The following is a 25,083-nucleotide window of genomic DNA, read 5'->3' as shown; positions in this document are numbered from 1 at the left end:
TCTGTGCTGGAGACAGGCCCAGCCTCTCACTATAGTGCTCCTGTGCTTCTGAGGTGCTGCATGTCTCTGTCAGGCTCACAGAGCAAAACACCAATGCCCAAGCACACCACAAAGTCATCTCTGACTGACAGCCAAAAATCCTACTGACTTCCTTTTCCCAGTTGTTTCTGGGACTACAAGACCCATAACTCTGGATCGGAAACTGACGTCCTATGGCAGCAGAGGGGTCCAGGCCGCAGAACAAGGGAGCTTGGCGCTCCGTTTCTCTGCAATAATCTGTTTGTACCTACTACATCTGTTTGAACCCACTGCATTCCCTTACATGGGAGGATACAGGAGCATGACCTGTACTCTTCTCATGCCTCTGTGGACCAGAATGTGAGCTAACAACTGGTGTATATGCTCTGTAGTCACTGCCCATAATACACTCATAACTGCCATCATCATCATCAGTGTGCTGGGGAACACCATGGCTTATCTCAAGCAGCATATGTCTTTTCTGGCATAAAGGATTCCCTGGGGTTTCTGTGCATGTCTCTCTGAACATGGGCTGGAAAGGAATACATGAAAATAAGTTTGTGTGGCATCCATGCTTATAAATATAGACAAAACATCTCCCTGGGCAGTAAGGTATGACGTGTTGGGTCAGTCATGGAGCTGGGAACAGGGCCCATCCTGCTTGCTATGAATGTATCATGGCTTTCCAAAATAAAATAGTTGGGAATAAATACTTCTGGCCTAGCTCCTGTCTTTACCGGCTGTCACCTATTTAATCTTCTCTCCCTTTCCATGTTTGTTCAGAAGTCTCTCTCTTTCAGTGCAGCTGGAAAGGTTGTTACTAATGGGTGACCAAGCCTGAATGCTGACAATGTCATATGATTACAACTGTCCAAAGAGCAAACACACCAACTTTTCAACAGGAGATGCTGTTGCTGCTCTGATGAGCTTCTGAGATACAGCTCCAGGCAGCGCTGGTGATGAATGGGGGATAGTGCCAACTCAAGATGAGAGGCCACAGGGTTCAACAGTTGCTGTATGGGAAAGCTGCTCTACTTCAGAGTTTTTACTTTTCTGACTGGGGGTGACTGGCTAACAAGGGCTGTAATTGTTTTATTGATGTCAAGGAGGGTCTCGGATTATTTTTGAAGTGGCAGGAACAGCAATGGCTGATCTGGTGAAAAGAAAAGAGTGAAGTGCCAGGACTGCTTGGCATGTATTTGTTGCATGCTGAGATAGCAGATCAAATCCAAACTACAACACAATCATCATAAAAAGAGAATCAATACCCATGGGACACAATCTGCCATGTGTGAGTCCTTGCTTGAATTTAGAGTTTGCAGATGACAGAAAACTGAGAGGAGTGGCTGGGGGTTGTGCTGCTATACAGGGGGACATCCATGGACTGGAGGTGGGGGCTAGCCAACCTTGTGGAGCTCAGCAAGAAGTGAGAAATCCCATTTGTGGGGAGGAACAATACCAGACACAAGGACTGGGAAAGAAAACAGCTCTGCAGAAAGGAGCCATGGAGGCCTGGCACACACTAGAGTGTGCCAGTGTCACAAGGGAGGCCAAAGGCCTCCTGGCTCCATTAGGCAAAGTGTCACCAAGCAAGTTAAGGGAGGTGATCCTTCCCCTCTGCTCAGAGTTAGTGAGGCTGCACCCAGAGTGCACTGTTCAGTTCTGGACTCCTCACTGTAAGAGAGACATACATAATTGAGACCACCCAAGAAATGGCCACTAAGATGATGAAGGTGATGTGAGATCTGGTACTGTTCAACCTGGCAGAGGAGGCTCACAGGGATCACATCAGTGTCTATGTCTATGTAGGATAAGAGTCAATGGACACAAACTGGAGCAGACATTCACTTGAACTTCGATGAAATGACCTGTGTCCTCCTTCAAGCAGGTGCCTGCAGCAATTTCACTCCACCTAAAGACAGCCATCTGCTTGCATGGAGATGGGACCATTTTAAAAATATCATGGAAACATAGTCATAGAATCACTGAATGATTTGGGTTGGAAGGGCCCTGAAAGCCCACCCAGCCCCAACCTGTGCCATGGGCAGGGCTGCCCCCCAGCAGCTCAGCTGCCCAGGGCCCCATCCAACGTGGCCTGGAGCACATCCAGGGATGGGGCACAACAGCTTCTCTGGGCAGCTGTGCCAGGGCAGCTGTTGCCCTCTGAGTAAATAAAAGCAAAATCTTTGGATGTAAAAGCCTTTCAAGAAGCTATGTTTCATAACTTATTTGATTGAACTCCACAGGGCTCTGGAGAGGTTCTACTCGCACTCAAGCAGTGTCTGCTCTTGGCATTTCAGATTGGGCCTGTTTCTAATATATATTTGTAAAATCCAGATTTTGCAGGCCTCTCGCCTTACATGGTGTGAAGAACACAGCTTTCCCCATCACCTCAGTTGCAGTGCCTTGGGCAGGCACTCAATCGTGTGATTATTTGCAGCGTCTTCATGAACTACCGCAACTTGAGAAGCATCATCTGCAGCACATTCCTAAATCATTCATCGTGGTTTTTATTTTAAATGATGCAGAAACTGCTTTCTAATGATTCAAAACATAACCGCAGTAATGAGAGCAAGTGTGCAAGAGTGCTCTCTGCTCAGCCTTGCCAAGCTTCCATTCAGAATTGTAAAGGTTTCATTTTGGAGTGTCAAATAGGAGATTTCTGCTTCAAAGACACAAGAAGAAAAAAAATCCATCACAGATCTTTGAAACAGTCATTCAGATACTGGCCAGGTTATTCTAGAATCCCGAGCACATTTCCTTTGCATTGTACACACTAACATTCACACTGATGGTTAAAGAAGGTATTCATAAATTTTCAGGCCAGAGGGGGAACACTGTGAGCATGCAGCATGATCTGCAGTGCAGCAGGCATGAAATTTCACACAGTTATTTCGGTATAAAATATTTGTCAACTCCTTTAAGCTGGATGAAAGATTTATTTCGGGAAAGCAGGTGCTACCACAAGTGTTCATTTCCCTCCGCTCAGAACAAAACTGTCAACAACCCTTCATTTTTTCAAGGAGAGGGGTTTTACCCAGACTCCTTAATTACAACTGTGATTTGGATTTGGTAATACAGATTCAGCGCTTACGTCGTGTACTTTGTTGCAGGCTAGATCAATAGGACATTTATGTATAAAACTAAGCCTCCACAGAGAACTCACTATTAGGCTAAGTAATGCCATTAGGGAAAACCATCAACAGATGGAGATCAGATGCTGGTGCCTATTTACCAGAGCTGAGGATCTAGGCCTTTATATGCAAGTGGAGGATATCTTTCTTTTACATGCTTATACACAGACCTCCAGTTTCTGTATTTTATTCAGCATTACATTGTGATATAACAACATGTCTATAAAGAAAAAAAGTCTCAAAAGTAAGGCTTGCACCAGTTTCTTGAGTTGCTGTGTGAACTTGGAGAGTTCTGCAAACATACAGTAAAGGACAGAACTGTTAGTGGAAGACTGGCTGGTATGAAGGAAGGTATTTGTTATTACACTGATGCCACCCCTTCAACATCTCATTCATCTGTGCAAAATAAACAATTCCAAGTGATAGCAAAAAGCAGAGACTGTTGTTCTCTTGAGCTGGCAGACTTCACAATACATGACAAGGGGAGAGAATTTTAAAGCAGCAAAGGATACAAACTGTTTTTAACACCAGGAGCCAACATCTCCCAGAGTCTGTTTCAAGGGAAAGGGCATAAGAAAATCAGCAATTTATTTTTCATTCGGACAGCAGAGAAAGACTTGGGGCGTATTTTCACAACTTTTTCATATCTGTATCATTACAGAGTTCTGTTTGCCTTCCATTCCTTGCTTTAAAAGAAGTCTGGGATGAATCATACACAGATCATTCTGCTATCTGAACATTCCTTCCGGATGGCATCTCCCTCCAACGCTTATTGCCCTGCACAGCAAAGCAGCGTCTGTTCTGTGCAGGAGAAGCAGGATTGTTCAACAGCCTCCGTCTGCCTTAGACATATCCTTCCAAAAAGCTGTGCTGCATTCTTGTTGTAAAGGGTCTAATTTTCACATGTTTAAGATCATGCACTTTCTTATCATTTCCATAGTGGTAATGGGAATGGCTTCACTATCATTCCCACTATGAGCTATTTAGGTGCTCAGCACCACTATCAGATTCCAGAAAAACCTTTCTTAGACTCATACACAATGTTTCCAACTGTAATTTTGTAGATGATGATCATGGAAAACAGTTAACTCACTCCAACAGCAAGACAGGATTAGCTACAATTAATCCTTAAGTCTAAGCTGACACATCTGATGACCTGATCTTAGTGACCACCAAAATCGAAAGCTTTGTGCATTTCCATGTGTAACATACCCCAGAATCCTCTGCAGGCAACCTTGCTGTGCATTTCTCTCATTTACTTTTATCTTCTGCCAGTTGTGAAGAGAGTAAATGCATCCCTTCCTTTTTTGCAGCACTCTGTTATGGATTTTGGAAATGTGCTACAGCTCTTGTCCTACAGCCCTTCTCTTAAGCAACCCAGTTTCTACAAACTTTCCTCACAGAGCTTTAAACTTCTTGTTATCCTCCACTTCTAGGCTTTCCTGAGCAGGCTCTGCAATCCTTAACAAATGAACAAATATAGCATGCTTTGTTTGCCACATGAAAATGACAGAGCTTCATGTATTGTTGGTTAAGACCTTAAATACATGCAGTAGAAAGAACTCTGAAGTTGTCCCCTGCTCATAACATTTTCAAAAAGAAGGTTGTAAATTAGGAAGGTAAAACAGCACTAGAATTAGGAATATGTCTGGGATAGGGCAATTCAGAGGAATATAGCAGGAAACAGATGCCTAAATCTGGGTGTTTCTTTGGCATTGCATCACAGTATGCCTCATAACACAGTATGCCTTCCGCTGTGTATACACCCTCCTTGGACACAATCCTACAAGTAGGAAACATGCAGCTGGGCGTACAAAGCACGTCAGGAGACATGCAGAAATATAATGTGGTTGTGTAATTGCAAGATCCTTTTTTCTACCTTATTCTAACTATCTTTGTTGTGGATTTCGATTACTTACATTTTGAAGACAATAAAAAAATAAACAGCAACATACACAAGCTTGGGCTCCCTTGTAGGTCAGTCTGACAGTCTTTCAAGACACCGTATTTGTAATCTTGACCACCATGGCACTCTTAAGAGCCTGAGGAATCTGATTCCAACACCAGTCAATACGCTGTCAGACTGGCTTTGCTGCTGCTGAGAATTAACTGCAGATTTATTCATAATATACTCCTGGACTGAGAACAGCAACATACCTTTGTAGTTCTCTGCTTCATCATGTGCTCAGCTATGGAAACAATCTGGTATATCATTTTGGAATCATATGAGGTCAGAAATGTGTTCTGGTTTAATGAGAACCAACAAATGTTGTGGAACAGGTGCAAGCTACCCTTCTCAGTTCAACTTTCTACTCTCTACCTGCTGACTTGTTTTGCTCCTGGTTTTCCAACTTCTCCTTCTGAATTCAGAGGAAGTTCTTACTCTACTGACAAGCAAGACAAATATACCAAAGTATTTTCAGTAGGCAAAATGAAGTCCACAAGATTCTGGAAAGCACCAACACCTGATGCTATTTTGCATTCTTATTTAAGCAAAAAAATCTATTTGATGAAGGGGACACTGGAAAAGGAATGTTAAGGGAGAACATATTAAATACTCCAGTGTTTTGAAAAACAGCTTTGCAATAGGAGCTGCGAGTGTAGATGAATGCTGATGAAGAGTTAAAGTGCTCCTCTGTGAAGAGCTTCCACTGTGAAGAAACCAGGGAGCATTCCATTTCAAGTGGCATGAAAATGTAATGATAAAATACCATTGTTAGAACACAGCAAATCAAATCAGAATGCCAAATCAGATTTGGCATAGCTGAATTCTCATCAAGTTTATTAAAAAATAACAGCTCAAAATAAACAGTCACTAAGCAGTGTAAGAAACAGCTCAAAATTTTTACCTTTACAATATTTCACAGTAACTACAATGACTGTGTTAGAAATGTTGACCAAGATGACAAAATAAAGCATGAAACCACAACTTGAGCAGTAAATTAGAATCTCATTCTTCTAATCAGTGTTAAATATTTATTTGTATCTTCTGAAAATATTTTAACTTGAATAACTTATATACAGTTATCATCAAATATTTTAAAGATCCACTCTCAGGGACATGCATTTTTTCCATTACAAATTCTTTCCATCTATGAAGTCAAAAATTTGACAGGATTACAATTTTCTGATAGAATCTGTCCTTTGATTCTTAAAAGACCTATTGTAGTTGTAAAACTTGCAGACTGATTGTACATTCTTTAGTACAGAAGTCAGTGACAACAGAGTTCTGGGCAGTAAAATCAAGAGGACATTGGCTTTTTCCATTTTAAGGAACAAAATACAAAAAAAATATACCTGAGAAATTATCCCTTATGATGCAATGTTTATGTTTGCAAGTAAATGGCAATAGTAGGATTTCACATCTTGTTTTTCTTAACTAGGCAAAGTTACAGTACCACTTCAAGACAACATGACAAGTTTTTGTCAGAAGTGGTATAATTCACTCAAGTGCCTCAGTGGCAGGAGAACTCTGGAACACAGAGAACTAGCAGGGAAATGTATGCCACACACTCCAGGATGAAAAATGCAAGGAAGACCCAGAGTGCACCTGGAATGATACAGTGCTGGAACAGCCCCACAGCAGCAGCTATTTCATCTCTTCAGAACTGTATGTATCTGAACATAGAGCTGAAAATTGCACACCACACTCAATCTTGCCATGTGGAAGAGCTGCAGATCACTGATAGCCCTTCTACTTTAACAAGAAAAGAGGGAATCTAGATCTGTTGCAAGAAAACAAGACAAACGTTCAGTACCTTGATACTAGTTCATAAGTAACCCTGGGTCTGTATCACATACTAGTCCTAACTCACCAGTAACACTAATGGTCTCATCTCCCCTTCACAGCAGGACTGGAACAATCCTGCTCATTTCACATGAGCACAAGCTCATATGAAAGCTATTATCCCTCCCTAAAACAGAGAACAAAAAAGCTTATTTCACTGACCAAAAATGCGACCAGAAACGAGAGCTGTCAGGCTTGCACTTTTCCCAGTCAAAGCCTAACATACACTTGCACTTCATTTGCAATTATGCTGTTGCAAACTTGATGGAGCAGTTGGTATTTGTGCACACTTCTGTTTACGCTTACAGAAAAGAGCTATGATTCACACTGACCTTCTGTGAGCCCCTGTTTAACAGAAAAGTATCAATTCCCTCATTTCTAGAGAGCAGTGATACATATGATCCTCTAAGCTCAGCTCCTACAGAGGGAATACCAATTGGGACATCAAAACCAGGAAATACCTTCCTGCAGCATATCCTCAAGTTTTTTAAAAAAGAGAGAAAAAACATCTAACATTCCCTGTTGTAAATACATGTGGTTAGTTCACAAAAAAAAAAAAAAAAAAAACAAACCTGTTACTGGAAGATCTCTGATGCAGATTGTGCTTTTGATTCTTCCTTCACTTAACATTACATCATAACCCAACACATGCAGTGCAGGTGGGTCACACAGGTTCTGAACTGAAACATTTCACTCCAAGAGGCAACTACCTCACATACTGTAGCAATACATCAGTCTCAAATTAAATGTATTTATGGGACTCACAAATTGGTGTTTAAGAATTGTAAATCCATGTGAGGTCCTCAGAAAAAAAAAAAAAGAATATCTTGAGGATTTTCCATCCTATCTTTCTTGAGAAGTGAACAGTCCCAAGGTTTTGATGATCCCCAGATCAAGCAACTTGGCCATGGGTTTTGCTTTAATAGTCAACTGCCCATACATTTACTGCAAGATTTTGTACACTTTTACTTTCAGCTTTCCCTCTCCTTAGTTTCCAGAATCTGCCTTTAATTTTTAGCTATGTGGACAACTCACAAATTATCTGCAAAAAATGGAAAATGTCTCTTCAGGAAACAGATGAGGAGTTACAAAAGTAGCAGTTGAGAGACAGGAAATTACAGACTGACAATTTCAAGGATACTAGACACTTTCTGGGAGCAAAGAGGTGTTCAGTAGATTTGAATGACTTCATCCCATTCGTCAACAGGCCAGACACCGTTGTACTGCACATTGGATGGTGAGTTCTTCCAATCCCACGTCTTGACAGGAACCTTCCAGTCTGGGCCATAGTTGGCTTCAACATACTGCAGGGTCTCACAGGGTACATGGACCTTGAGTTCTACAAATTCAGTCCAGCACAGAGTAAACTTCGGGAAGAGATACCTGCACCACAAGAGCACACTGTCACTAGCAGAAGACATGCTTAGAACATGTAAGTCAGACCATAGAGAAAGCAAGCAACTGCAATGAGTGGCCAAGTTACATTTGCAGATTTTTTTCTTATTTCATAGTTTTCTACCTATGAAACATCATCTACCAACTGGACGGGGTTTTTATCAAGAGTAGCTGGTTAATACTTGCCACACATTCTCAAGGAGGAGCATTTCTAATTCTATTACTGTTTGCTCCCACTGCTGGTCTCCCATGTAAAAGAAATTAGTCCCTGTCTCTACTTTTCCAATTACAAACTGAAATTAAGCTACCTTGTTTGAAGGATATCAAGATATTCGACACGTTTTTTGGGAAGGAAGATTTGAAATACAGCATGAAAGACTTTTCTGTGAGTCAGGCATGAAAATCAAAGGTATAATTTTTTATAAACAAGCTTTTACCTTTCTTCATCTCATGAAACAAAGCATTCCATTTGCTTTCAGTAACCCTGCTTAAACACAGTGCCAGACTTGGAGCAGCTGCAAAGAATTAAGATACAGCTGCCACTCTGTACTTTCTGAAACCCCCGTGGCCCATTTAAATTAATATATATTCTACCAAACCCACCTTGTTTTTTGCCTGTTCTTTTCAGCAGAGGGCTCAGTGTAGGCCCCAGATACGCTTATACTACTGGAAATTGACAGCTTGATCAGAATGACATCTGATAGGAACCCTATATGTTAAACCAAAGTGTAGGCACCATTCCTGCAGAGGATCACTCCTACTTCTTATGTCTTCCACAGAAAAAAAAAAAAAAGTGTTCTCAACATTATTTTTCACAGGTTAAAAAGGAATTGGAAGTAGTTAGCACTTCTGAGAAAAGAGTTAAAAGATTTGTGCATTTGCATGATTTAAAAATCTAGCAAGTTTCTCCAAGTACAAAGCCAATATTTTTTCTAAGAGCTGAGCAAACAATTTCAGAAAATAAAACAACCTTGCTTTCATGCTTTAAATGGAGGTGAAAAAGAGTGAACAAGCACTTTTTAATTTATATCTAGGGACTGGCAATTAGCTTTAAACTGAACTAAAAAGAGAAAAAAAGTCAGCTACCAAGGGGAAAACAAGATAAATAAACTTTATTAGTGGGTCTATAATCATCAAAAAGATATTTACTTCTTATTAACCCAGGAAATCATTCATCTATCAAGCTGAATTGCAGTGGGCATGCATGCAAAAGCAAAAGCTATCAGCTCACAACTGAAATAATACATCCTCCAAAGAATGAACTCTGAATAATCAATTTTAAGGAAAATGAACAGATAATTTAAACTAAACTATCTAATCTACAAATTTAAAGTCAGTTAGAAACTCCATCAAATTATTCAACTATTTCTGAAATCAAATGTTTACATTCCCTGATGAAAAATATTACTTTTGTTGAGGCTTCCCACCTCTGGGATCCTTGTTCATTGTTCAGCCATTACAAGTGGCTCAGACAAGGCTGGGTGCTTTTGTGCACATACATACACCATTCACTATTTCTTCTTCCAATTTCAGTCTCATCAATCAGAGAAGATTTTATGCTTACAGAAAAGTCTCTATATTAAGCAATTACAGAATTAATTTTAAGAATTAATTTAAATTTTAATTTAATCATTTTAAGGATTAATGCATACAGTGTAGATTCGATTATTAGGAAAAGTTTTTGTAAAGACATATTCTGTGCTAAGAATGAAACTATCTAGCACAAATCTTCTAAACAAAGAAAGAGGTTCAGTTCTTGTAACCTCAAAGACAAAATTGTGGGGGGATTTATGAGTTTGCCTGCCTCTGCAGTGTTGTGGGAGTATTTCTATACGTAGACATGTAAACCACATAGCAAGACTTGTATGGCTTGGAAACCCACTTGCCAAGGAAGTAAAGAGAAAAACGGCTATTGAAAAATATTTTCTAGACTAAATGAGAAATAATTCCATTCTTCATACTTTTATTTAGTAAGATATGTAGAAAATACATTCGCAAAAATATTTAGCTTTTTTGAAAAAAAAAAAAAGATTTTACCCTCCATTTATTAAAATCATAAATATCTCTGAATAGAGCCGCCTTTCAGATCTGTGATGATCCAGCAGCAATCAGTCTCTCTTCTGATACAAATGAACAGCAGGTGAGATTTAGGATTTAACATGACCAAACAATCACTTCACTTTTGACCGACCTCTCTACTTCAGCTAGTCAAAATTTTGAAAGTGTGACGGCTAAGAAAAATTGAGGGTCCCAAAGACTACTAAAGAAATGCAATTTTAAAGGAGGATGTCAACTTTTACTGGAATGGAAACAGATATGAAACACAAGTAAAGAAAAAAGAATTTTCTGGTCAGCTGCCTAAAAAATACATTAAAAAAATCCTCCATGATTTGTACAGAAAGAAGAAAAGACATTATACTTGCTCTAGACAACCATAAAACTGTACATATTAATGTACAGTTTAATGTAATAAAAATATAACATATTACATTTCCTATGCAGGAATTCTCCGGTAATTCTTCCCCTGGTCTATTTTTAAGTGTACCTTTTGACTCTGCTTGTCAAAGTACCTTCCCCAATCTTTGTTTATCATTTCAGAACAAATAAATCTATGGCAAGAAGTCACACACTATCACTGTCTGGATGACAGTGCACAGTTCCTGTTAGCTAACAGTAAGCAAATGCAGTTCAGCCAAAATGCAGAAGATAATGATATCCTATGTAAGTCAACAAGGCTTTCAACCAGTCTACAAGTGTCTCTGGGAGAAGATGGGTAATAGAAAGAAACAAATCTAATTACCAAAACCCCTCTTCAGCTTGCTGAACAGATTAAGAAGCTGTTGTACTTATTTGCTGCTTTAGCACTGAAAGAATGAAGCAAGAAATGTGGTATTCTATTTAAAATCCTATTCTCAGAACTTGAACAATGAGAAGGTCTGCAATAATTATCTGCACTGCTGTCACATCATTATAGTCAATGAAGTATTCCAGATCATTACCACAACATCCAAAACTATGTAGTTTACTTTGGAAGGACAGCTGAGGCTTTCTGGCATAACACTCGTCAAGACAGATGCCTAATGATTTGTTTTTCACTTAGCATGTTTGTAAAACAAAAGAAGGTTTGAGAGACTTCTTTCTCATCTTAAATCTTTAACTTAGCCCTTGCACACTCCAGATATCATCTGGCTCATACACGACAATGTTGTTTCAGATTTCACAAGAGAACTAGCATTCAACAGGCCCAGCACCTCTCTAGTAAGGCATAGTATTGTTTTCTTTTCACTTCTGTAGTCTCAAAGTACAAAAATCCCTCTGATTCTCCCCTGATATATGCCACAAAGAGCACAGACTTTGCCAAATAAAAAAGCAAAATACAGAATGCTAACACTAAAACCTAACTCGTTCAGTTTCTTTCCAATTAAAAGTATAAATCCAGTTCATACTTAAATTTCTTGCCCGACTTAGCCTGAGTTCCTCCATTCCATATGAAGTCATCTTCTTCATAGAAGAAAAAAATATCAAGTTTCACATCATCATCTCCCTGGAAAGAGAGTTCCAAACTGTCTTCTACCTGCAAGACAGAAATACAAACTATATGCACTCATAAAGACACAAGGCTATTGAAGCCAGCAGGTTTCAGGGAACAAACTCATTTTCAATAATGCAGTGGAAGTGTAGAAAATACACCAACACAGCAATTTCTTTATTTGAAAAAACTACAAATTTTCTGCACCTCGGTGAGACTGACTTCTCTTTTCCACCCCAAAGCTCTGGCACTATCTCCTTGTTTTCTGTCACAAAGTGAACACAGAGCTATCTATTCAATGATCAACTGTCATGTCATTCTGCCTAGGCAAGTAAGCCAGAACTCCAGCAGTTTTCCAGGAGAACACAAAAGAGCTGTGTGAAGAAAGGCAGAAATCTAAAGCAAACCATTTTTCATTTAGATACTTATGGTAAAACAAATGAAAGTAGAGAATGATGACCTTTCACTGCCATGAAGTCCGCTACTCCCTTTGGAAAGCACCTAAATGTAGCCCTTTCAAAAGAAAAGGTATTATGGTATGAGTTTAAAATAAGAATGTGTTGTAATTTAACCCCAGTAGGCTGATAAGCACTGCACAGCTACTCACTCACTTTCCTTCTCACTACCAGGAGGACAAGGGAGCAGGAAAAGATGAGTGAAAAGCAGAGCAAGAAAACTTGTGGGTCAAGATAAGGACAGTAACTGGTAAAGCAGAAGCTGCACACACAGGTACATCAAAATAAGGGACTAGTTTGTTACTTCCCATTGGGAGGCAGTTCTGGCAATTCCAGGAAATCAGAACTTTTTATGCATAACAGATACTTGAGAAGACTGATGCCATAATTCCAAATACTCTTCCCTTCTTTCTTCTTTATCCCAGCTTTCTTTATGGAATATCCCTTTGATCAGTTTATCTGCATTTGCCTCTGTCCTCTTCCAATTTTTGTATAACAGCATGCTAACAGGGAAGCATGATAAACAGAAAAGGCCTTGATGCTGTAGAAGCACTGATGAGCAACAGATAAAAACACTGGGATGTCCTTAACACTGTTCTGGTCGCAAATCCAAAACACAGCACCATACCAAATACTAAGAATAAAATTAGCTCTACTGCAGCACAAACCGATATGGCTTGCCACACAAAACTCAAGTTAGCTCTAACAGTACTATCCACTTACCACCACACCAAATCAACTTTTACAGCTGCATTTGCTCTGCATCAGAAATAGAAAATGGCTTGCTTAAGGCTCCCAGCTACCCTCACACAGGTCACACAACAGCCTACTGCAATCCATACAGAAATTGCCACCACCTGAAAATGCCATTTGCTAAAAAGCTCACATAAAAGAGCAGAGTAATATTAGTGAATAAGCAAGTAAGTATCTTCATTTAACACCTACGATAACACCTTCTTTGATGATAAAATGCTCACTAGCACCAACAATGGTAACTTTAATTGTGGCTGAACCTTCACATCCCTGTGCTTTTGTCTTCTACCTTTACATTCCACTCTGCAGCTTACACTCCAGGAAAAGATAATAATTCTCCACATAAGCTGATAATGGACTAGCTCAGTACCCACCTCAAGCAATCCTTTACTTTCTGCTATTTTTGAACATAAGGATGCAGATAATCTCAGAGCTGTTACCAATCCACTCTTACAATCAGCCACATCCACATCAAATTCTATCTCAAGTTTCTCTAGCAGCACTGACACAAATTAGACCCCTCTAGAATTTTATAAAATCTCTTCTGTGTGAAATTCAGACTCCCCAAACATGAATGAAGCCAGAATGAAGTAAGAATGGTGTCCCAGAGAACATGAAAAATCAGTGAGCAGAGTTCAGATATCCAATTCTACATAAATGAACTGCAGCAGTACTCAAACTTACTAAACTACAAAGACATAGTGAATTCTCATACAAAAAGAAGTGAATTCTTCCTTATCTGTGTACCTTGCCAAATTTGTGCTTTAATGGTAATCCTGCTTTCTGAAAGGCTGGAATGATATCAGCTTTGTAGTCCCTTATAAAGATCCCCAGGTCCACATCTTTGCTGTAAGGAATGACATTGCACTGTCTATACCATCCTGAGAAGTGGAAAAAAAGAAGAAAAAAATTAATAATTAGTTAACTTTGGAGCATGAGAAATATATCGCAAAACAAAAGCAGTACAAAAATGACCTATCAAAGGGTAACCAGCCTGAAATCCTCAAATGAGGTCATAAATAAGACTTCTGGTTTCTCTAGAAACAAATGAATCACACTAAAGAAAACAGAAGGACTAATGCACTTACAGACACCTCCTTTTTCTATTAAGTCAGGAATGAGAAAGTACTAACTCCTAAAATGAAAATATATTCAGCTTTCTATTCTAAATGTCTTCCAGGAAAGTATATTCTTTATCTGGGTCCAAATGTAACAAGAAATGAACAGTTGTAGGGCTGTTGCCATGCTTATAGTTTTCAATTACTTTAAATAGATTTGAAGCATGAAAGCAAAACACTATGACAAGAACTGGGACATTCTTTTGTTTGTTTTATTAATGCAGTTTCAGTAACTGTTCATTCAGAAAATAATTCTGTAGGCCAAAAAAAAAAAAAAAGACTTGTTCGTATGTGAGTTATCACAACCTCTTTCAGTAAGGAAAGCATCTTCACCAGTGAAAAGATACTTCTTTCAACTTTCAAAAGAATTAAAAGCTTGTAGTACCTACTCTACTAGTTTTTTTTAATTAAAAGACTGTGTTTTAAAATATATAAATAGATATTAAGTTTGCATAAAAGCTCAATGATAAACATTAAAGAGCATGGGAAGAAAATTAGGTGACAGCCTATAAGAACATCAGAAGTGCTCAGAAGAAGAATGTTCATCATTGTATCTTCCAGCCAGCACTTAACAAATTGTAAGCCACACAACTTAGAGAATTTGTAATTACTTTCCAGGCTGAGTAACACAGAAACTGCTAGCAATCCTTAATGCTTTACTTGGAATACACTCATAATCTCCAAGGCACAAGTTTCTCAAAAGAAATCAGGAAATCAGGTTAAGAGAAAAACGCCTTATTTTAATAAGGTAAAACAGAACATCTGCTTCACACTTCACAGATACCACCTTCCAGCTGCTAACCTCAGGTGACATCACAAATGCAGGAGAGGATAAAATGTTTAAGATTTCAGATCAATTAAAAATGTTTTACCAAGGCACGTTCCACTGCTCAGCCAGAACTTTACTCCCAAGTTATTCAGTGTCAGGGCAGCCAAATGCAGCAAGGATTTTGCTCTTTTTCTGAATTCCACTGCATCAACAGAAGCATCATCAGGATACACCTGGAAAGCAAAAGTAAGCTGTTATGAGAGAGCAAATTTCTCCATCCGTTTTTCAGCATCTTAGGAAAAAATGACCTCTGAGAATTTATTTAAGTAATATCTAGACATTGTCTTCTCTCATACACAGTTCAGTCTGAGAACATGCACTGGAATCATAGGTCAAATTTCAATTCTGAAATTTCAAGATTTGTCTTTTCCAAAGTAGTGTAATGTAAAGTCACAGTAAAATAGACTAAGACTACATATATTAGATAAAGATAGTGGTAACAACACACACAATTCCTAACTCTGCTCGCAGAGAAGCCAATACCCATAGCCTAGGGGAAAGCAGGGATGTAGTCACATTTGAGCATATTACAGATTTATTTGGCGCCACCAAGTGTTACAACTGGATGTTCAGAACTTCTGCTACACAACTGAAGCAACGTGAATGGAAAACGATGCCAACTACAGCTCAGTAACATCTTCTGTTAAGAAAAGCCAAAACCATGGAGGCAGTTCTGGGCAAACATCGCCAAATCAAACATGCAAACAATGCACTGACCACTCAACTTCAGAACCGATGTTACTAGGAACTCCTGGGTGACAAACACCTCGGAAAGTTTCAAAATAGAAGCCAGCTGCTTATTTCAGTATTGAAGTTCAATATGCTTTCCCAAGCACACTTTCTCTACCTGTGATAATTACTGCCTGGATGTTTCAGAGAATCTGAAATCAGAACTAGGAACGTACTATTGCAATACATTGCTCAACTGAATGCAAAAGTAACGATTGTTCAGAACCTTGAGAAATGTCGTAAGTAAAATTTTAGACTACAAAGATGCAAAAGATCTCATGAAATCTGTTTAACAGTGAGACTATGAGAAAACTGTGGACAGGTTAGTTACCCCATCTTTTCATAGTTTTGAAAAAAGGGATAAAAACCACACAAGTCAAAAAGAAAGACCATGATTCTTCAGTTAAAGCTTTGGTTTATTACCATTTACTGAATTATGTTGAGTCCCAGATTCTATAGTTAGCTTTATGCACATGAAAAGTTGCATTTAAATAGAAAAGTGATGAACTGCTTGTATGTTCAGGTCAATTGGTGAAAATATGCATTATATCTCAGAGACACTACTTGATTACCACTAACCTGAAAGAAAGCCCGAGCTTCTCTGTACCTACATTCAAGAAATCTAGAGTGTGACATCTCTTCTAGAAAACTGGATGGATTTTTTGGAATTTGAACTTTTAAGTCATCAATAGAAACAAGCAGAAGTTCAGGCCTGCATGGAAAGAAAGATAGTAGGTTACTCAACTCAACTTCTTTACAAACTACAAGCCATTTTGTCCTTTAGCACTGCGTGAAATCTTAAAACATACCTCTGTCAGTGACTCCTCTGTCCAAACTACTCAAAATGAATTAAGAAAGAAGAGAAACAAAAGCTTCAATACATCCTCATACCCTTCCAAATTTCATTTAAAAAGAAATTCTGTGCCTGTAAGCCCATACTTACCTTTTCAGATCAGCATTTCCTTTACTGATTCATAACTTACACTAAATTTGTTCAGATCTGCTGTTCAATGCCCTTGAAAATTCAGGTTATTTGGTTGTCTAAATACAAGATCGACTTTTAAGAGTCAAATTTCAACCTATCCACAGAGGCTGTTTGCCTTAAAAGTTTAAAAACGATTAAGTCTTCACAATGAGTGAAAAGAGGTATTTAATAGCTTACATAGTCATTTTTAAATGTTTAGGAACACAGTCCACATAGCTTCCGTGTTTTAAAAGGAAGAAAAAGTAGTCTCAGCTTTAAGGAAAAAAACATAAATAGATTTATTTTGACCTGTGAAATGTCTGGCTGTTTTAGCATGGCATAAACACATGCCATACAAGAATACTGCTCTCAAAGCATAGTGGTACCTGCTAGGCTCTGAAAACAGTGACAAGATTTGCCACCGTCTGTATTTTCTGAAACGCTGCTACTGAAAGTGCTTTAACAAAAAGCAGACATTTACAGTAACTTCACCAATGTGATGCAAAGTTTAAGCATAAGACTAGGGACAAATAAATTCAAACATTTGTGCAAATAAGGAGTTGGAGCAGCACTTTACAAATCTAGGTTTAAAAGTTATTTGTTGCTACTTTTCTGCATGATACAAATGCCACTTCTCTTTATTCACATTCTTTAACACCGGTCATTTATTAAAATATTACTAAGCAGATTTGTGTTGCCTTCCATTTTCAACCATGTTCTATATCTGTATTAAACTTTTGGATGCACATGATTGCAGGAAGAACATCAAATACATACCAGTTATTACTGTATCTCCTGCCACTTGGCTTTACCTTTCTCATTTATAAATGATGAGAAACTCTTGTTTTCAATAACCAGAATTGGATTTACTCTCATAAATTTACCTTACAGGCACTCCGAGAGCTAAAATATTCATGATTCATTTTAAAATTTATAGAAAAGGTCAACCTAATATACAAGAGAAAGAAATTATTTTGGAAATGATGCTATAGCCTTTTGCCTCCTTTGTTGTGAACTCACTTTTCATAAGCTCCAGGGTAGCGACCAAAGTGGAGTTTCCGGAAAGGCACAAATTTTCTGTCCATGTGTTGCTTGAGCCTTAGGGGGCCATGCCAGAGGAAATTACCACTCCTCTCATAGAACACCACCAAGTGAATGGCATGAGATGCTAGTTTAAAAATGTAGTGCAAGGGAATTTCAGTCCCAGACAGGTCATCCATCCCATCCAAGCGAGGGTCCTTATTTAGAACCTTTAGCCATTGGAATCCCATCTTCTCAGCAGTTCTAAAAAGTCCCACCTAAAAATGGGAGAGAAAGAATGGCAGAAAGAGGGATAGAAGCTAAACAGAAAAGAAACGAAAATTGAATGCTTAAGTTATTAGCTGACGTTATTCCCATTTTTCCATTTTCTTACTGGATTTAAGCATCAACCACTCAACAATTTGTTACAACCTAAAGATTAGGACTGCTGCTGTATTTCCTTTTCTTAAATTTTGACCAGCAAATTATCAATAAAACAAAACAGTAAACGCTGTAAGTCTTTTCTCAGCCACTACATTGTGCATTTTGTAGCATCAACAAAAGAACTCTTTGTTGAAACTCTACATAAATAATATGAAGTGTAATCCATGACCTTTACCATAATTAAAAGTCATTTTCATTACTGCAATAAAAACACTCATGCAGTTATCAACAGATTTTAAAATTTTAAATACATTAATATTAAGCCACTGACTTTTCTACTTTCATTAAAAAAAAAAGAGTATGAAATTCTGCCTGGTAAGAACCAATCGATCAGCACCTGACAATCCTTTCAGTTACTCCTCTGGATTGTACAGATAGTAAAAATAAGCTACAAAGGAATGGGGAGATGAAGTCCTATTACTGTTCTGCTACACAATGTTATTCTCAATTCCTTCAATTTCTTTACAATAGTAAAACCATTGTCTGATCAACTATGGAGCATCAGCACTCTTTGCTTGGTTAGGACTGCTTCAGTAAAATGGCTACAGAGCATTTTAATATTTCTTGATGGGGATGTGGAGAAGGGACATGAATGAAAAAAGGAAAAGAAAAAAGCTGTTTATCTCTGGCATCTGTAGTTTGTATAATTTAATCCCTTATGTATTTCCAGATGCTACAGATGAGGAAATTATCTTGGATTTAATTCTGTCCTTCATCTCCTACTATATCTCCACTTTCAAATGCATCCACTTAAAAATCTCATGCTACTGAAGAAAAGCAGCAGGTGCTACTATACTAAGTGACAAAACAAAATGGTGCGAATACACAGATGTCCTAAAATAAATATAAATGAGCAGATTATCATAATCTTTCCAGCCCTGTCATATTAATACTTGCATTTTCTCATCAGATCTCCAGATTCAACATTTATTATGGCTCTATCTACATAACAGGCTTAAAGATTTCCCCTTCCATTTTAAAATATCAATCTCTTTTTCCTTTTTGGGGATGGCACCTTAATACAATTGCTTCCGAATACTGCAGATAGCTTCTCAAGAACCTTTTGTTATCAGGAAAGGCTCTCAATACCTATTTTCTAATCAACTGTGTGACTTTCTTCAAAGCCAGGGTTACCATTCTCTTTCAACAGCTCATGTGTTTCTAAAACTTCAAAGGCTAGTACATGAAAACTTTTACTTTAAAAGAGTTTCTACCATCACTCTTAGGAGATTTACAGCAAATTCTGTGTCCTTAATGCAAACATGGAAGCACGATGACACAAAATCATAGAACAATTAAATGCATTAAAATACACTATGTGAACTGAAGAAAAGAAACTCACTTCATGTTTCCACGCTTTGTCCAGTAGTGCAAATGTAGTGAAGTCTCTTGGAGCACAGAAGTACTTGCATTCTGGACTAGGACCATCAGAAGAACTTCTGATCTGTTCAATGTCTTTATCAATGAGTCCCAGAATTAAAGGATCAATCAAATACACTGGTATATTGTGACTGGATATTAAGCCTAGGAACTTCCTAACCACATGCTGTTTGACAGAGGAGAAAACTAGAAGTTAGAAACATCATTTGGAAGTGTACACGAATCAGTACATTAACTCTTGACCAACTGATAAAAGGAAATCTTATCTCCCAACGTGCCTTATCTTATCTGAGTGTGCCTTTACTTCCAGAAACAACTGCAGAAATTGAAATTTCTTCTTTCAGAAGAGCAGCCTGCTCTCAAGCACACTCTATCTCTAAGACTAGAGGAAAAATCTTTCACATTCACTTAAAAATTTTCAGAAATTGAAGTGCTTCAGAGTGCTGTAATCTAGAATAGCCTCTAAATTAAGCTCTAGATTCTTTCCAGTCCCAGATCAAGTTGGAAAGTGCTTAAATAAACTAACAGATGACAGACATAGATGGAACACACATATGGCTGCTGAGGGAACTGGCTGATGTCCTTCTGAGGCTCCTCTATTACATTTTGAGTCAAGAAAGAGCCAAATTCCATACCAACTCCAGAAAGAAAGCTCTGGAGAACTCTGGTCAGCTTTATCTCAATCCCAAAAAGCTTCTGGAGCAAAAGCCCCTGTAATGTCACATGTAAGCATACAAAAGGCAAAAGTGTGACTAGGAAAGTCAGCCAAGTGCAAACTGCACCTAATGACCTCGCTGCCGTGGAAGAAATAATTAGCTCTGTGAGCAAGGGGAGAGCAATGGATGTTTGTTCACATTCTGATTTTAGCAAGTCTGTTGACCTACTCCCACGCAATATCCCTGAACCTCAAGTGGAGAGATATGTACTGGGTAGGTGCAATAGAAGCTTCATGGAGAACCAGCTGACCAGCAGGCATACACCTCTGGATCACCTGTACCATGTCCTACCAAACACTGGTTACTACTGGCATCTCAGCAGGGTTCAGTTCTAGTCAACACTGCTTTGTAACTTTATTAATAATCTCCACAATAGCAAGGAGTGCATTCTCAGAAATCTGGTAGACTACACTGAACTAGAAGATCATTCAGTATGCCAGAGGGCAGGACTGCCATTCACAAAGACCAAGAAAAGGTCCAGTTACTCATACTGATGGTGACAGGAAGCACAACAAGTACAATCTGGGCAAAGGCAAAGCCTGACATGTGGGATGGGTGAAGTTCAGCCAATAGGAAAGGCTGGGGCAACTGAGCAAGAGAAACTGCAGAAAAGTACCCAAGTGTTCTGGGGGAAAACAAGGGCAGTCTACAGAGTGTCAAAGACAGTTCGGTTAAACCAGAATTAGGAAGACACAATCTGGAGATCTAGTTCTGCCTTTAATAACAGCATAAGTAGGAGGTACAGAGAGGATGAAGTCAAGTTTTTCTCAGAGGTGCACTCTTGCAGGTTGAGAGGCACATGGTTATAAAACAGGGAATTGCAATCAGATGTTAGCAGAATTTTTTCCCAGTATATGATCAGATGCTCAGGAAGGTTGCAATATTTCTATTCTTAGAGCTATTGGAAGCTTAGCTGGCAAAAGGCTGAAGCAACCAGATCTGGCTGGCTCAACTCTGCAGAAAGTGCTGAATTTGCATCCACTTCTGTGGATCTAACAGAACGATCATATGGTAAATACTGAAAAGCAAGTACACACAGATTGCCTGGACTTTACTGCAACAAATTGGTTGTGGCAGATTCTCCACGCAGACAAAAACAGATCTCTTCTATCTCACTATTTTCAATTGGGTTTATGCTTTACACCTTAGGTTCAACAGAGACCTCTGCTGGAAAGAAGGAGGCTAAGCCTGTTGGAAAAAAAAAAAAAAGGCAACCACCCAGCAACCATAATAAAGAATATCAAATGAGAGAAAGAAGGAAACTTTACAGTCCTTATGAACCATTAAAAAGACCAAGACAACCACATTTCCAGTTCACAAGTATAGTACTAATCTTTCATGGAATGCTTTCAAGCAGAAAAGTTTTATGCAAACACTGACTACATGATGCAGTCACTCTAAACTGAAAACAGAAAGGGCTTTAGCATGTAACAAGTAATAAAAAAAAAAAAATCAAGACTTGTATGAATTCTGGAAGCTTACATCTTTGTACACAATTACAAATCAATCGTTGTCTTTCCAAAAAAATATGTGATAGTCTTAGCTTAGTCTGCTGATAAATGGAAAGAATAAACTTACTCTAATCACAGAACATCCTTAGGAAATAAAGTTCTTCTGTGACTTTTTGTGAGAGACAAAGTCAGCTATGATTTACTTTAACACTATTAGGAATTGTGGGAAATAGAAGATAAATTTTAGAACAGTGTTGAGCACCTGATGTCATTTACACCACTAATAAGAAAGAAACTTCTTCACGCTACCCACTGTCTATCAGTAACACTAACTATCCTTGATGCCTAATGTGCACAAAGCATGATTTGGCAAGGAGGCAGGAAGAACTCAGGACATTCAGCTGTGGCCACACTGCCTAAAGGCTAAAATATGTACCAAGAAGGCCCTGTGCATGGGGAGAGGATTTACTAACTTGACTCAGAGGAGAATTTTGATCAAGTACATTTAAATGTCCATGGCGCAGGGACAATTTACAGCAATCACTGTAACTGTAATAGCAACTGCAAGCTGCAATTGCTATTAAAATTGTATCTGAGACGTTTAACTGCAAGAATTAAATTTCATTATGGAAAATACAGTTCAAATCAGGAAAAAAAAGTTTGTAACAATACTGCTAGGCTTTATGTCTGTTATATCTCAAGGTTTCTAGTTGAGGGAAAACAAACAGCCTGCTGTCCAAGCTACTAGTCCACCAAACTGACCCTGGTCTTCCAACTCAAGCTCACATACTCTTAGAATCAAATTGCTGAGTCCATCCAAACAGATTTCACTTTCCAACTTCCAATACTGGTACAGGATTCTGACTTCAGAGAGGTAGAAAAACATGAGTGAAGACAGAACACAGATCAACAGTTATAATCGAGAGAGCAGCACACTACATGCGCTCTGCAAGCAGAAGCAAGCCCATCCCTTTAGTGATTTCCACTATACTCAGCCAAAAGGTAAGCAATATGCTAGCCTTCTTTCTATAATTACAACAAGCAGATGAAACTGATGAACAGGAAACTAATCTGTGCAAAGACGCCTACTTTTTTTTTCTTGTTACTTTTCCAGGAAAACAGGTATTTCTACTTGGAACTTAAATCAGCAGGAAGAGATGATCACAGTATCAAGCATAAACTCATTCACATAGAGTAGTTTGGACTCATCATGCAGGGACTCAAAAAGAAGGAGCTCTAAAGAGAAAAAACGGGACCATGGACCATCCTGCTCAATTATGAATAACCCTGTAAGATCAAGTTAGAGCTAAAGAGAATTCTGCTTACAGAATGGCAGGCTGGAAGCTCCACTTTGACTTTATCACCTAATGCCACATTAGTGGTTCCAAGAGGATGTCAACTCCAAAAATTGCAAGAGTCTTTGTGCCAGCAAGCAGTCCACAGAACAGTGGGTTTGCATTATTTCCAAGTACAGTTCTTAATACGAACACCATCCCTTCTGCTCAGCAGAAACAAGGCACTTGCATGGCTGTTTTGCTAACTAGCAGCGTTATCATACTGCATTCAAAGCAAAGGGCAAACAGCTCCCAGCACACCTTCTCCTTAACCACCTCTGCTATTCTTGCAGGAGGAGATCTGTCAGTGAAAGACTTCTGTACATAAATAATAACTACAAGTAGCTGAGTATCTGTACTTAGGTATACTACATACAAGTTCGTATTCAACTGACTGAGTTTTTCTTTCCCAGGACCAACATGATGTTCTAGCTGCAACAAATCCAGCACATCTTCAGTAAAACATAAACTAAAGCATGCAATTTTGAGTATGTAAGGGCACTCATAACACTTGTCCTGAATGCTGGAATGCAGCAAATAGCAAATGCTGAAATGTATAATTTTCCTACTTGTGAAGAGCTTTATGATCCAACATAACCAGGTAACAAGGACCACTTAGCAGCTGGCTAAGTGCTGCAGCAATAAAGAAGTACTGCCCTGTGACCTGCTGACTTTTCTATCATGATACTATCAAACAAGCTACAAGCCAAAAGGCCAATTTTCTCAATACTCTGTCTGAAAGCACATGTAAGCCTAGATTAAAATTTCTGTCAGAAAGAGATTTGATTTCAAGAGCACAAGACAACAAAGGACCGCACATGCAAAGGCTGCCACCATGTCTCAACTCCACGGTGAACAGTTTTGAAATATGTAACCACCTCACTCAGTGGAAGAAGCATCTTTCAGTTCCTAACACTAAAGCACCCCCAGCGAAGAGGCAAGAGAACTAGGCCTTGCATGTGCAATTCTGTGCAAGCTCTCCGAGAACCGCAATGGAAGTGCGCAGTCAGTGACGTACGTACCCATCTGGTGCTGTCTTGGCCAGACTGGCTTCCTCTGGCTTTTGAAAAAACTGCTCCATTCTATCAAAAACAAAGAAGGGAAAATAATTAAGTTTCAGCTGAATATCTGCTTATGACCTCTTACCAATATTTTCGGGGGCATTTCTCCAGTTAGCCCGCTACGATTATGCCCGCTGTCGCCTAACTACAGCACTGGAAGAGAAGCCGAAGCCTGCTGCTGTATTTATTAGCATTGAGACAGGCCGACACGAGCCGCGGGGGCAGGATCAGGTCTTCGGGTTTGTGAGCCGAGGTGAACAGCGGGGTGACAAACAGGCACCGCCCGGCCAGCACCACGGGGCAAAGCAGCAGGACAACGCTCTGCTCTTCCCAGACGCAAAGCAGCCCCGCGCTGCTGGAGCACCCTGACGCCGTGAAGGCACGGCAGCTAGCGGCTCAGCTTCCAGCCTCCACAGACGGTAAGGAACGTTCCGCCGCGGCCTCGTTCACAATCGCGGACTGCGGGAAAGCGGCCAAAGGCGGGCGCGCGGTTTTACCTTCTGCGACAGGTAGAACTTGTAGTAGTAGAGCTGGAAGAGGAGGAACACCAGGCTGGTGAGGCTCAGCACAGCCAGCACCACGTTCTTGTTGACCTTCTGCATCAGTCCCGGGGCCGCACGACAACGCCGCCCCACAGCAGCGCCGCGCCTCTCATCTTCCCCGCCGCCGGCCTGCGGGAAAACGCGGGGCGGGAGGCGTCGCTCGGCCACGCGGCGCCACTCGGGCCGGGCAGCCGCGCTGAGGCGGACGCCGCCGCGCCGAGCTCCCCGCCGCCGCGCCGGGCCTCCCGCGGCACGGAAGGGCCGCCCTTACCTGCGCTGCCACCAGCCGCTCCGCGCCGCCCGCTGCGCGCATGCGCGCCCGCCCCGGCGCGGCACAGCGCCCCGCCCGCCCTTCCTCCCCATTCTCTCCCTCCGCCCCCCGATCTCTCCCGCCCCCCGCCCCGGCAACGAAGGCAGCGTGCTG

At 39.8% G+C, this 25,083-nt stretch overlaps 1 protein-coding gene across 3 annotated transcripts; it reads right to left on the bottom strand.

Annotated features, from left to right (window-relative positions):
* Nucleotides 1-5,890: 5,890 nt before the first annotated feature.
* Nucleotides 5,891-24,974, bottom strand: FKTN (fukutin). 3 transcript variants are annotated; one of them, XM_031607742.2, is made up of 11 exons: nt 24,931-24,974; nt 24,615-24,788; nt 24,079-24,138; nt 19,518-19,721; nt 17,732-18,009; nt 16,327-16,459; nt 15,062-15,191; nt 13,819-13,952; nt 11,781-11,908; nt 8,772-8,849; nt 8,246-8,322 (listed from the first exon to the last, which is right to left on the bottom strand). In XM_031607742.2, exons 1-10 carry the CDS (start codon nt 24,970-24,972, stop codon nt 8,810-8,812), a joined length of 1,323 nt encoding a protein of 440 aa, XP_031463602.2. In that variant the 5' UTR covers nt 24,973-24,974; the 3' UTR covers nt 8,246-8,322; nt 8,772-8,809. The 3 variants fall into 3 exon arrangements, with proteins under 3 accessions (XP_089987684.1, XP_031463601.2, XP_031463602.2); XM_031607741.2 differs by lacking the exon at nt 8,772-8,849 and having other exon boundaries at nt 5,893-8,322; XM_090131558.1 differs by lacking the exons at nt 8,772-8,849; nt 24,079-24,138; nt 24,615-24,788; nt 24,931-24,974 and having other exon boundaries at nt 5,891-8,322; nt 17,732-18,051; nt 19,518-19,607.
* Between the last annotated feature and the right edge of the window lie 109 nt (nt 24,975-25,083).

Source organism: Phasianus colchicus, chromosome Z (assembly GCF_987193195.1).
Source record: "Phasianus colchicus chromosome Z, bPhaCol1.hap1.1, whole genome shotgun sequence".
Classification (NCBI taxonomy): Eukaryota; Metazoa; Chordata; class Aves; order Galliformes; family Phasianidae; genus Phasianus; species Phasianus colchicus.
This window is presented reverse-complemented; position numbering and strand designations above follow the sequence as displayed.